Source organism: Scyliorhinus canicula, chromosome 4 (assembly GCF_902713615.1).
Source record: "Scyliorhinus canicula chromosome 4, sScyCan1.1, whole genome shotgun sequence".
Lineage (NCBI taxonomy): Eukaryota > Metazoa > Chordata > Chondrichthyes > Carcharhiniformes > Scyliorhinidae > Scyliorhinus > Scyliorhinus canicula.
In genome coordinates, this window is record NC_052149.1 from 218,701,119 (window position 1) to 218,713,291 (window position 12,173).

The following is a 12,173-nucleotide window of genomic DNA, read 5'->3' on the forward strand; positions in this document are numbered from 1 at the left end:
TGGGTTGCACCTGAATCAAAATGGGTCCAGCATCCTTGCAAGGAGTTTTGATAGTGCTATTAGGGAGGATTCAAAATAACTTGACAGGGGGTTGGGATCTTGAGAGAGGGCTCAGCAGGAGGAGATGCACAGCCAAAGTTAGAAGAGACAGCAAGTGAGTCAGGAAGGCATTATAGTTATAGACCAGTTTAGTCACAAGGGCGTTCGACAAGAATGGATGGTTTTTAGATTAATACAAGGTGTCTGACGAACAAGGCAAGTTGAGTTGAGGGCACAAATTAAAATACGGGGGTATGATGTCACTGCTGTCACTAAGATTTGGTTGAAAGAGGGGCAGGATTGGCCGCTTAATATTCCAGGATATAGGATCTTCAGGCAAGACAGTGAAGGGGGTGACTTCCGATGGCGACATGTAGGTGGAGGTCGCACATTGGGTGGGGCTCCTGCTAGAGCTTTGGTTTTTTGGCCCTTTTCACCAGATTGGGGCGGGGGGAGTTTTATATGATCGGCCTTCAGAAAAGTTGTAATAATTAGAGGAAGTCGGAAGAATATGGGACAAAAAGGAATGACCAATTGTCCGCCTGAGAGATCGAGTTCGGTGTGGAGTTCTGTCGGACGAAAGATGGCGAGAGCAAGCTCGCAGGGTGGGTCAACACAGTTGCCGAGGTGATGGCAGTGGAGTTTGAGTGGCAGTTTTCCAAGCATTTTGAGCAGCTAGGAAAGGGGATGATGGGAATGCTCAAACAGTTGGTGGAAGATATGCTGGGCCCGATAAAGGAGGCCATCTTGCTAAGATATCGACAGCAGCGGGGGAGCAAGGTGAAGGGGGTGGAGGAGGCATTGTCACGGCACAGCGGCCAGCTCGCCTCGATGGGAGAAGAGCTGCATAAGGTGGAGGAGAGTAATAGAGCGATGAGAACCAAAGTGAAGGCCCTGGACAACAGTCAAGGTGACAGAACATTTGGATCGTGGGTCTGCCTGAGGGGCTGGAGGTCCGGAGGCTAACAGAGTACATTCGGAGATGTTCGGCAAGTTGTTGGGAGAGGAGGAGAACACATCCCTCTTTGAGCTGCAGAGAGCTCTTCGGTCGCTCTGGCTGAAGCCAAGGGCGAATGAGCCATCGAGAGCTGTGATAGTCTGTTTCCACAGCTATCAGGTGAAGGACAAAGTGCTGAGTTGGGGCAAGCAGAAGTGAAGGTGGAGTTGGAAGGCAGTAGTATTCGTATATATCAGGACGTCAGGGTGGAGCTGGCAAGATGGCGGGCGGCAAAGGTAGAGCTTTATAAGAGTAATAAACCCCACATAACCACAGGGATCAGGGAATCAATTACAGCAATAAGGAGAGACAAATTCTTGGAAGGCTCTTCAAATGAAACCATATGGGGGGTAGAACTTAAAAACCAAAAAAGGAGCAATAATATTGCTGGGTGAGTTCCATAGGCCCCCTAGCAGTCCGAGAGAAATAAAAGCAAAGCTATGTAAGCAAATTTCAGAGAAGTGTAAAGGTAATAGGATAATGACCGTGGGGGATTGACGCTTCCCTAACATTAACTGGGGTAGTCATACCGTGAAAAGTTTAGAGGCAGCAGAATTCTTAAACTTTTAAAGCCAGTATGTAGAAGATCCGACAAGAGAGAGGGCGGTCCTGGTCTTAATTTTCGGTAACAAAGCCGGGAAAGTAGTTGAAGTGTCAGTGGGGGAGCATTTTGCAGACAGTGATCATAACTCAGTTAGATTCAAGATTGTTATGGAAAAGGACAAGGATGGACTTGAAATCAAAGTTCTAAACTGGGGGAAAGCCGATCTTAATAAGATCAGATATGATTTGGTCAGACTCGGAGCAGACTCCTTTAGGCAAATCTGTGACCGGACAGTGGGATGCATAGAAGAAGGAAATAGGGAGAGTTCAGGGCCAACATGTTCCAATAAAGAAAAAGGGTGGGACCAACAAACACAGTGAACCCTGGATATTGAGAGATATGCAGCATTGGACAAAGAGAAAAAAAAGGAGACTTATGGCAGATATCAAGGGCTCAAAACAGCAGACGCCTGGGATGCATATAGAATGTGCAAGAAGGAACTTAATAAATAAATTATAAGAGCAAAAATATGACATGACAGGATACTGAAAAGTAAAATAAAGGAAAATCCTGAGTTGTTTCACAAGTACATTAAGGGTAAAGGGATAACTAGGGAAAGAGTAGACCCATTAAAGACCACAGTAGTGATTTGTGTGTGGAGCCCGAGGACGTAGGTGGGGTTCTGAATGAATACTTTGTACCGATGTTTACAAGTGAAAGGGCCGGTGGGGTATCAAAATCAACCTGCCCATGCCAACCTGGCATGTATGGTACAAACTGAATGGGTTATATCTGGACAGGACTGGGACTGATGTCCTCGGGGGAGTATTTGCTAAAGTGGTTGGGGAGGGTTTAAACTAAAATGGCCGGGGATAGGAACCTTTTCAAGGAGTCAGAGGAGGGGAAAATAAGGTAAGAACAAAGGACAGAAAAGTGAAGAAGAAAAGTGATGGGCAGAGAAGCCAAGGACCAGAATCAAACAGGGTCACAGTAAAAAAATAATGGGAACAAGACAAGGAATGTTAAAACGACAAGTGTTAAGGCTTTGTGCCTTAATGCATAGAGCATTCGCAATAAAGTGGATGAATTAATTGCACAAAAGCTGGAAACAGGTATGATATAGTTGGGATTACAGGGTGACCAGGCATGGGAACTGAACATCCAGGTGTCCACAGTATTTAGGAAGGAGAGACAAAAGGAAAAGGTGGTGGGATTGCATTGCTGGTTAAAGAAGAAATTAACGTAATGGTGAGGAAGAATATTAGCTCCAATCTGTATGGTTAAGGCTGAGAAACACCAAGGGGCAAAAAACATTACTGGGCGGTTGTACATAGACATCAAACTGTAGTGCTGATGTTAGGAATGGCATTAAACAGGAAAATAGTGATGCATGCAATAAAGGGACATCTGTAATTATGGGTGAATTTGAACTGCATCTAGATTAGGCAAATAAAATTATTAACAATACCGTTTAGGAGGAATAAAATAGAGGAGTGTATACGGGATGTTTTTCTGGACCAATACATTGAGGAACCAACTAGAGGGCAGGCCATCCTAGACTGGGTATTGTGTAATGAGAAAGGAATAATTGGGAATATGGTTGTGAATCCCCTTGAAGATGAGCGACCATAATATAATAGGATTCTTCATCAAGATGGAAAGTGATGTAGGTGATTCTGAGATTCTTCATCTTAATAAAGGAAACTAGAATAGTATGAGGTGTGAGCTGGCTATGGTGGATTGCAGAAGAATACTTAAAGGGATGACGGTGAATAGGCAATGGCAAACTTTCAAAGAGCACATGGGTGGACTGCAACAATTGTTCATTTCTGTCTGGTGCAAAAATAAACTGGGAAAGGTGGCCAAAACATGGTTGACAAGGGAAATTAGAGGTACTGTTAGATCCAAGGAAGTGGCATACAAATTGGCAAGTAAACAGCAGATCTAAAGATTGGGAGCAGTTTAAAGTTCAGGAAAGGGGAACAAATGGATTGATTAAGAAGTGGAAAATAGAGTACGAGATTAAACTTGCAGGAAGCATAAAAACTGACTGTACAAGCTTCTATAGGTATGTTAACAGAAAAAGATTGCTGCGGACAAATGTAAATCTCTTAAAGTCAGAAACAAGGGAATTTATAATGGAGGACGAAGAAATGGCTGACCACCAAAATACATAATTTGGTTTTGTCTTCACAAAGGAGGACACAAATAACATACCAGAATTGTTGGGGAACACCAGTTTAGTTTCTGGACAGCACGGTAGCACAGTTTTAGCATGGTTGTTTCACAGCTCCAGGGTCCCAGGTTCAATTCCCAGCTTGGGTCACTGTCTGTGCAGAGTCTGCACGTTCTCCCCGTGTCTGCGTGGGTTTCCTCCTGTTTCCTTCCACAGTTCCAAGATGTGCAGGTTAGGTGGATTGGCCATGATAAAATGTCCGTAGTGTCCAAAAAGGTTAGGTGGGGTTACTGGGTTACGCGGATAGGGTGGGGTTAAGTAGGGTACTCTTTCCAAGGGCCAATGCAGACTCGATGGGCCGCATGCCCTCCTTCTGCACTGTAACTTCAATGATTCTATGATTCCAGTTAGAGAGAAGAACTTAAAGAAATCAATAATAGTGAGAAATGGTGTTAGGGAAATTGATGGGACTGAAAGCAAATGAATCCCCAAGGTCTGATAATCTACATCCCAGAGTACTGAAGAAAATGGCCCTAGAAATAGTGGATGCATTGATGGTCAACTTCCAAGATTCTATCGACTCTGGAAAAGTTCTTAAAGATTGGAGAGTAGCTAATGTAACCCCACAGAGAATTATAAACCAGTCAGCCTGATGTCAAAAATGCTAAAGTCCATTATGAAGATTTAATATCAGAGCACTTGGAAAACAGTGGCAGAATCGGAAAGAGTCAGCATGAATTTAGGAAATAGATATCATGCTTTACGAACCTATGGAATTCTTTGAGGATGTAACTAATAGAAATGACAATGGGAAGTCAGTGAATGTGGCTTATTTGGAGTTTCAGAAAACTTTCCACCAAGTCCCACATAAGAAATGAACGTATTAAACTGAAGCACATGGGATTGGGGGTACTGTATTAAGATGGATAGAATACTGGTTGACAGACAGGAAACAAGAGTAGGAATAAACAGATCTTTTTCCAAATTGCAGGCAGTGACCAGTGGGGTAATGCAGGGATCGGTGCTGGGACCCCAGCTATTCAAAATGTTTATTAATAATTTAGATGAATAAACTAAATGTACTATCTCCAAATTTTCAGATGACACAAAGTTGGGTGGGAGGGTGATCTGTGAGGAGGTTGCAGAGATCCTTCAATGTGATTTGGACAAGTTGAGTGAGTGGCCAAACACATGCCAGATACAGTATAATGTGGATAAATGTGAGGTTATCCACTGTGGTAGCAAAAACAGGAAGACAGATTATTATCTGAATGGCCATAGTTTGAGAGAGGGGAATGTGCAATGAAACTTGTGTGTCCTTGTACACCAGGTGCTGAAGGTAAGCATGTAGGTGCAGCAGGTGGTAAAGAAAGCAAATGGTCTGTTAGCCTTCATAATGAGTGTGTTATGTATCTGGGAATAGAGTTTCGAAGAATGAGATGGGCATCTCAGGGAAACCTCGGAAAGCAGTTGAGGCCAAAACATAGGGAGCTGGATTCTCCGTTTGGTACACCAAGTGCTGACGCCCGGACTCAATCGCGGGACTTCTATGATGACGATGGGGGTGCAACTGCCGGAGCAATTCAGGGCACGTTAATGGGACAGCCCATACACCATGTGGAACTAGTGCAATTCCAACAGATGGCGGCATTGGATTCACTGCGGTTGGGATTGGCACGCGAGAGCCTGACAAGCTGGAGCTGCATATAAGCACACCACTCCCCACACACCCTCATTCCAGCCAAGGAAGATGCCACCCCAGAGAACGGCCCAAGATTCCCAGATGCCGAGCTAGAGACATTGCTGGATGACATGGAAGAAAGACGCAACACCTTATTTCCCGGGATGGGGCGGAGGCTGCAACTCGCCAACGTTAACAGGACATGGGAGGAGGTGGCAGTGGCCTAAGCACCTGCCAGGACTGACCAGCAGCACTGGAAGAAACTGCACAACCTTCTCAGGGAAGCTAGTGTGAGTCACCACCACCACCATGCCCCTGGCACCACCCTTGTCACCCCCCTCCCGCCACCCACCCCTCTGTCCCAAGACTTATCCATTGTTCCTGATAGCATCCCACAATTAGTCACCAAAATCTTCTTTTCAGCAAATTTTCGACCTCAATCCTCATCACCAGTTTTCTTTCCTATAATATTTTTTTGTCCACTCAGACGGGAAAAACGGTCTGTATCCCTTTGGCTACACTGCCAGCTTTACCCAACGAAATTTGAAACATTCTACAAAAAAATTCTGAAGGCGGGTCAGACAATGTCATGCCAACTTGACATCATGCCAGTCGGAGGGAAATACGTACGTGGGGAAATGGTACAGCAGGGCAGTCCACTAAGTGTACATTAATGTATGCTGATGGAGTTCCCGATCTATCATGGCAGATAGCCCATTGCGCTATTGTTGGTGGGGGAAAGGGGGGCAATTAAGCGGGAAATTTCCTCAGGCCTCAAAGCCTTTTTGGGACTCTCCCTCGATTCTCCGGCCTGCTGCCATATGCACCTACTGAAAACGGTGGCAGAAAATCCCTCTCCCCAATATATGTGGCATTCCAAGTAAATTAATATCAACATGAATAAAAGAACTGGAACTCACTGAAGTTAACGTAAACAAGAAAATAGTATTAGAAAAAAAACGGTTCTTAAAACAGCACCCCAGGAACTAATATGAAACCAGAAAGTGTCGGCCATGGCTCAGCTGATAGTGTATGTGCCGCAGAGTCAGCAGGTGTTAGGTTGAAGTTTCATTCCAGGGCATAAGCACATAAACCAAGGCTAGGACTCCAGTGTAGTACTGAGGGAGTGCTGCATTATTGGAGGTGCCATCATTCAGGCGAGACATTAAACCAAGGCCCTGTCTGCCCTCTCAGGGGGACATAAAGGATTTTATGTCGAAGAGGAGCAGAGATTTATCCCAGGCACTCTGCTCAATATTTATCCCTCAATCACATGATCACATTGCCTGTGCTGCTTGCTATGTGCAAATCGGCTGCTGTGTTTCCGACATTACAGCAATAACTCTACTCCATTGGCTGTAAAATGCTTTGAGACATGTGGCAGCTTGTGAAAATAATACATAAATCCAAATCTGACAGGAATTGCTCGTGGAGACAGAAGGAAACATTTTCTGGTGAGACATAACCTTAAAATCCGAGCCAGACCATTCAGGAGAGATGTTAGAAAACATTTTATTGTGCAAAGGATAGTAGGATTAGGAAACTCGCTCCTAACAAAAAGCTGAAAGTAATTTGAAATATGACCTTGATAGATGTTTTGCTCGCCAAGGATATAGAGCCAAAGTTTGTGGAAGCGTTTTTCATGTATGCAATGATCTGTCTGGACTGTATGGAGAACAATACATTTGTGCATAGGATTATCCAAGATCTCAATGCCCCTACAAGAGCTGGATGACCCACTCCAAATCCTATGCTTCTTTGGTACAATTAGAAATTGTCCTCATCTGTTTGTGATACTCCAGTAATATTCAGTTCCACTGAATTTTTTAAAAATTTGTTCATGGGACGTAGGCATCGCAGGCATAACCAGCATTTATTGCCCATCCCTAATTGCCTTTGAGGGGCAGTTAAGAGCCAACCACATTGCTGTGGGTCTGGAGTCACATGTAGGCTCAGCCAGGAATACGACAGATTTCCTTCCCTAAAGGGCATTACTGAACCAGATGGGTTTTTATGGCAATCGACAATGGTTTCATGGTCAGCATTAGACTTTTTAATTCCAGATTATTATTGTATTCAATTTGAATTTCGCCACCTGCCGTGGAGGGATTTGATCCTGGTTCCCCAGAGCATTACTCTGGGTCTCTGGTTTACTAGTCCAATGACAATACCCTCCCCTCTGCTCTGCCTAAGCAGAATTATTCAAGAGCAAAATACTCCAGTTGCTGGACAGCTGAAACAGAAAATGCTGGAAATGCTCAGTAAGTCCGTCAGCAGGTATGGGGAGAGAAAGCGTGCCAACGTTTTAGGTCGATGGACCTCCATCAGAACTGAAATCACTTGGCGACGCAATAGCTCTTAAGCAAAGAAGGGAAAGGTGGGGCATGAGGGAAGGAGAGAAGAAGTGATAAGGCAAATGAAGATGGTAATGGGATCAGTAATGAAAGGGGAAGGTAAATGGGCAAATGGCTGGGGTTCCATTGTGTAGTGGTGTAATGGTGAGCACTCTGGACTCTGAACCCAGCGATCGGAGTTCAAATCTCGGTGAAACCTTTCCTCTTAGAGGCTGGTTTAGCTCACTGGGCTAAATCGCTGGCTTTTAAAGCAGACCAAGCAGGCCAGCAGCACGGTTCGATTCCCATGCCAGCCTCCCCGGACAGGCGCCGGAATGTGGCGACTTGGGGCTTTTCACAGTAACTTCATTGAAGCCTGCTCGTGACAATAAGCGATATTCATTTCATTTCATTCATTTCAAAGTAAAAAAAAGATAAAAACTGTCCAATGGCACAATTTACTGCACTGATGTGACAGCACCCAAAATTTCCAAGGGCAGCACGGTAACATTGTGGATAGCACAATCGCTTCACAGCTCCAGGGTCCCAGGCTCGATTTCGGCTTGGGTCACTGTCTGTGCGGAGTCTGCACATCCTCCTCATGTGTGCGTGGGTTTCCTCCGGGTGCTCCGGTTTCCTTCCAAAGATGTGCGGATTAGGTGGATTGACCATGATAAATTACCCTTAGTGTCCAAAATTGCCCTTAGTGTTGGGTGGGGTTACTGAGTTATGGGGATAGGGTGGAGGTGTTGACCTTGGGTAGGGGGTAGGGTGCTCTTTCGAAGAGCCGATGCAGACTCAATGGGCCGAATGGCCTCCTTCTGCACTGTAAATTCTATGTAAAAGCAGGATATTCAACAATAGTTGCCATACTAGAAGCAAAGCAAAAACTGGGGGCAGTGGTTATGAACTGAAATTGTTAAACTCAATGTTAATTCTTCAATAGTATAAAGTACTAAAACAACAGATGAGATGTTGTTCCTCGAACTTGCTTTGAGCTTCATTGGAACATGAAGGATGAGGACAAAGAGGGTAAAATTTCAGATTTCCGCAGTACTTTGCTTTTGTAGATGTATACATTTGTTAATGTATGTATTTTGGTGCAGCTGAAGATCAATTTATTTTGTATAATAATAATAATCTTTATTGTCACAAGCAGGCTTACATTAACACTGCAATGAAGTTACTGTGAGAAGCCTCGAGTTGCCACATTCCGGCGCCTGTTCCAATACACGGAGGGAGAATTCAGAATGTCCAAATTACCTAACAGCACGCCTTTCGGGACTTGTGGGAGGAAACCGGAGCACCCGGAGGAAACCCACACAGAGAGAACTTGCAAACTCCGCGCAGACAGTAACCCCAAGCCGAGAATCGAACTTAAGATTCTGAAGTTGTGAAGCAACAGTGCTACCCACTGTGCTACCGTTCCACCCTATTGCTGGAAAGTTCTTTTGTTTTTCTTATGCCAGCAAATGCATTTCGGGTGTACCATTTCTGCAAATATACAGAGCCTAATGATCTATCTGGACTGGACTGTCAGTGAGTATTACAGTGGGCACTGAGCCAAAAGGTAGTGGGTTCAGATCCCACACCAGAGACTCTTTTCCATACTTCATAAATGTTTTGCGGTTCAAAGTGCAAGATTCTGAATAGAATAAATATAGTGCAAATATAGAGAAGAGTAGCTCAGGAGCAGCGTTCATCCAGTAACAAATGGTTTCAGTAAGTAAACTGTTTGTTGGATTAGATTAGATTTGTTTATTGTCATGTGTACTGAGATACAGTGAAATGTATTGTTCTGCAAGCAGTCCAGTCATATCATTCCATACATGAAAAAAGGTAGGGTATACATAAATACACAATGTAAATACATAGACAGAGGCATCAGGTGAAGCATACAGTAGTGCATGGCATTAAGGGTAAAGTAGTAGCATGGATAGAGGATTGGTTAATTAATAGAAAGCAAAGAGTGGGGATTAATGGGTGTTTCTCTGGTTGGCAATCAGTAGCTAGTGGTGTCCCTCAGGGATCCGTGTTGGGCCCACAATTGTTCACAATTTACATAGATGATTTGGAGTTGGGGACCAAAGGCAATGTGTCCAAGTTTGCAGATGACACTAAGATGAGTGGTAAAGCGAAAAGTGCAGAGGATACTAAAGTCTGCAGAGGGATTTGGATAGGTTAAGTGAATGGGCTAGGGTCTGGCAGATGGAGTACAATGTTGACAAATGTGAGTTATCCATTTTGGTAGGAATAACAGCAAACGGGATTATTATTTAAACGATAAAATATTAAAGCATGCCGCTGTGCAGAGAGACTTGGGTGTGCTAGTGCATGAGTCACAGAAGGTTGGTTTACAGGTGCAACAGGTGATTAAGAAGGCAAATGGAATTTTGTCCTTCATTGCTTGAGGAATGGAGGTTAAGACTAGGGAGGTTATGTTGCAATTGTATACGGTGTTAGTGAGGCCACACCTGGAGTATTGTGTTCAGTTTTGGTCTCCTTACTTGAGAAAGGACGTACTGGCACTGGAGGGTGTGCAGCGGAGATTCACTAGGTTAATCCCAGAGCTGAAGGGGTTGGATTATGAGTAGAGGTTGAGTAGACTGGGACTGTACTCGTTGGAATTTAGAAGGATGAGGGGGGATCTTATAGAAACATTTAAAATTATGAAGGGAATAGATAGAATAGATGCGGGCAGGTTGTTTCCACTGGCGGGTGAAAGCAGAACTAGGGGACATAGTCTCAAAATAAGGGGAAGTAGATTTAGGACTGAGTTTAGGAGGAACTTCTTCACCCAAAGGGTTGTGAATCTATGGAATTCCTTGCCCAGTGAAGCAGTTGAGGCTCCTTCATTACATGTTTTTAAGGTAAAGATAGATAGTTTTTTGAAGAATAAAGGGATTAAGGGTTATAGTGTTCGGGCCGGAAAGTGGAGCTGAGTCCACAAAAGATCAGCCATGATCTCATTGAATGGCGGAGCAGGCTCGAGGGGCTAGATGGCCTACTCCTGCTCCTAGTTCTTATGTTCTTATGTACTCAGTAGAGAACATGTGTGAAGAGGTCAGATCAGTCAATAAGTGGGTCGTTTAGGAGTCTGGTAACAGTGGGGAAGAAGCTGTTTTCGAATCTGTTAGTACATGTTCTCAAACTTTTGTATCTCCTGCCCAATGGAAGAAGTTGGAAGAGTGGATAAGCCGGGTGGGAGGGGTCTTTGATCATGCAGCCTGCTTTCCCCAGGCAGCGGGAGGTGTAGATAGAGTCAATAGAGGGGAGACAGGTTCACGTGTTGGATTGGGCTGTGTTCATGACTGTAGTTTCTTACGGTCCTGGGCTGAGCAGTTGCCATACCAGGCTGTGATGCAGTCAGATAGGATGCTTTCTATGGCGCATCTGTAGAAGTTGGTAAGAGTCAGTGTGGACATGCTGAATTTCCTTAGTTTCCTAGGAAGTATAGGCGCTGTTGTGCTTTCTTGGTGGTAGCGTTGACGTGGGTAGACCAAGACAGATTTTTGGTGATGTGCACACATAGGAATTTGAAACTGTCAACCATCTCCACCTCGGTACCATTGATGTAGACACCACCATTGATGTAGACAGGGGTGTGTACAGTACTTTGCTTCCTGAAGTCAATGACCAGCTCTTTAGTTTTACTGACATTGAGGGAGAGATTGTTGTTGTTATTCTACTCCACTAAGTTCTCTATCTCCCTCCTGTATACTGTCTCGTCATTGTTCGAGATCCAGCCCACTATAGTTGTGTCATCAACAAATTTGTAGGTGGAGTTGGAGCCAAATGTTGCCACACAGTCGTGTGCGAATAGGGAGTACAGTAGGGAGCTAAGTACGTAGCCTTGTGGGGCCCCGGTATTGAGGGCTATCGTGGAGGAGGTGTTGTTTTTTATTCTTACTGATTATGGTCTATGGGTCAGGATGTCAAGGATCCAATTGCAGAGGGAAGAGCCAAGTCCTAGCTTTTGGAGTTTTGATATGAGCTTGGCTGGGATTATGGTGTTGAGGGCGGAGATGTAGTTAATGAATAGGAGTCTGACATAGGAGTTTGTTGTCTAGATCAGGGGTGGGCAAACTATGGCCCGCGGTCCGTATACGTCCCGCCAAAGGTCTTTATGCGGCCCACCAAGTCATTAAAAAAAATTTTTTTTTAAAAAGTTTTTTTTTAAATTTTTTTTTCTTTTAAGGTTAATTGGGGGGGGCTGTTGGGTTACTTACTGGTATAGGGTGGATACGTTGACTTGAGTAGGGTGATCATTGCTCGGCACAACATCGAGGGCCGAAGGGCTTGTTCTGTGCTGTACTGTGCTATGTTCTATGTTCTATATGAGGCGCCCAGAATCATAACCGGGTGAAGTAATTATTTTACTTAATATACTATGCGGCCCTTTA

The 12,173-nt window shown here is 44.4% G+C and overlaps 1 protein-coding gene across 1 annotated transcript in view; it reads left to right on the forward strand.

The window, feature by feature from the left end:
• Positions 1–669: 669 nt before the first annotated feature.
• LOC119964273 (vascular endothelial growth factor C-like) overlaps positions 670–12,173 on the forward strand; it is a 209,179-nt gene continuing 197,675 nt past the window's right edge. The window contains exon 1 of the mRNA XM_038793548.1: positions 670–949. Within this exon, the coding sequence (XP_038649476.1) occupies positions 670–949 (280 nt within the window). The remainder of the gene's footprint in view (positions 950–12,173) is intronic.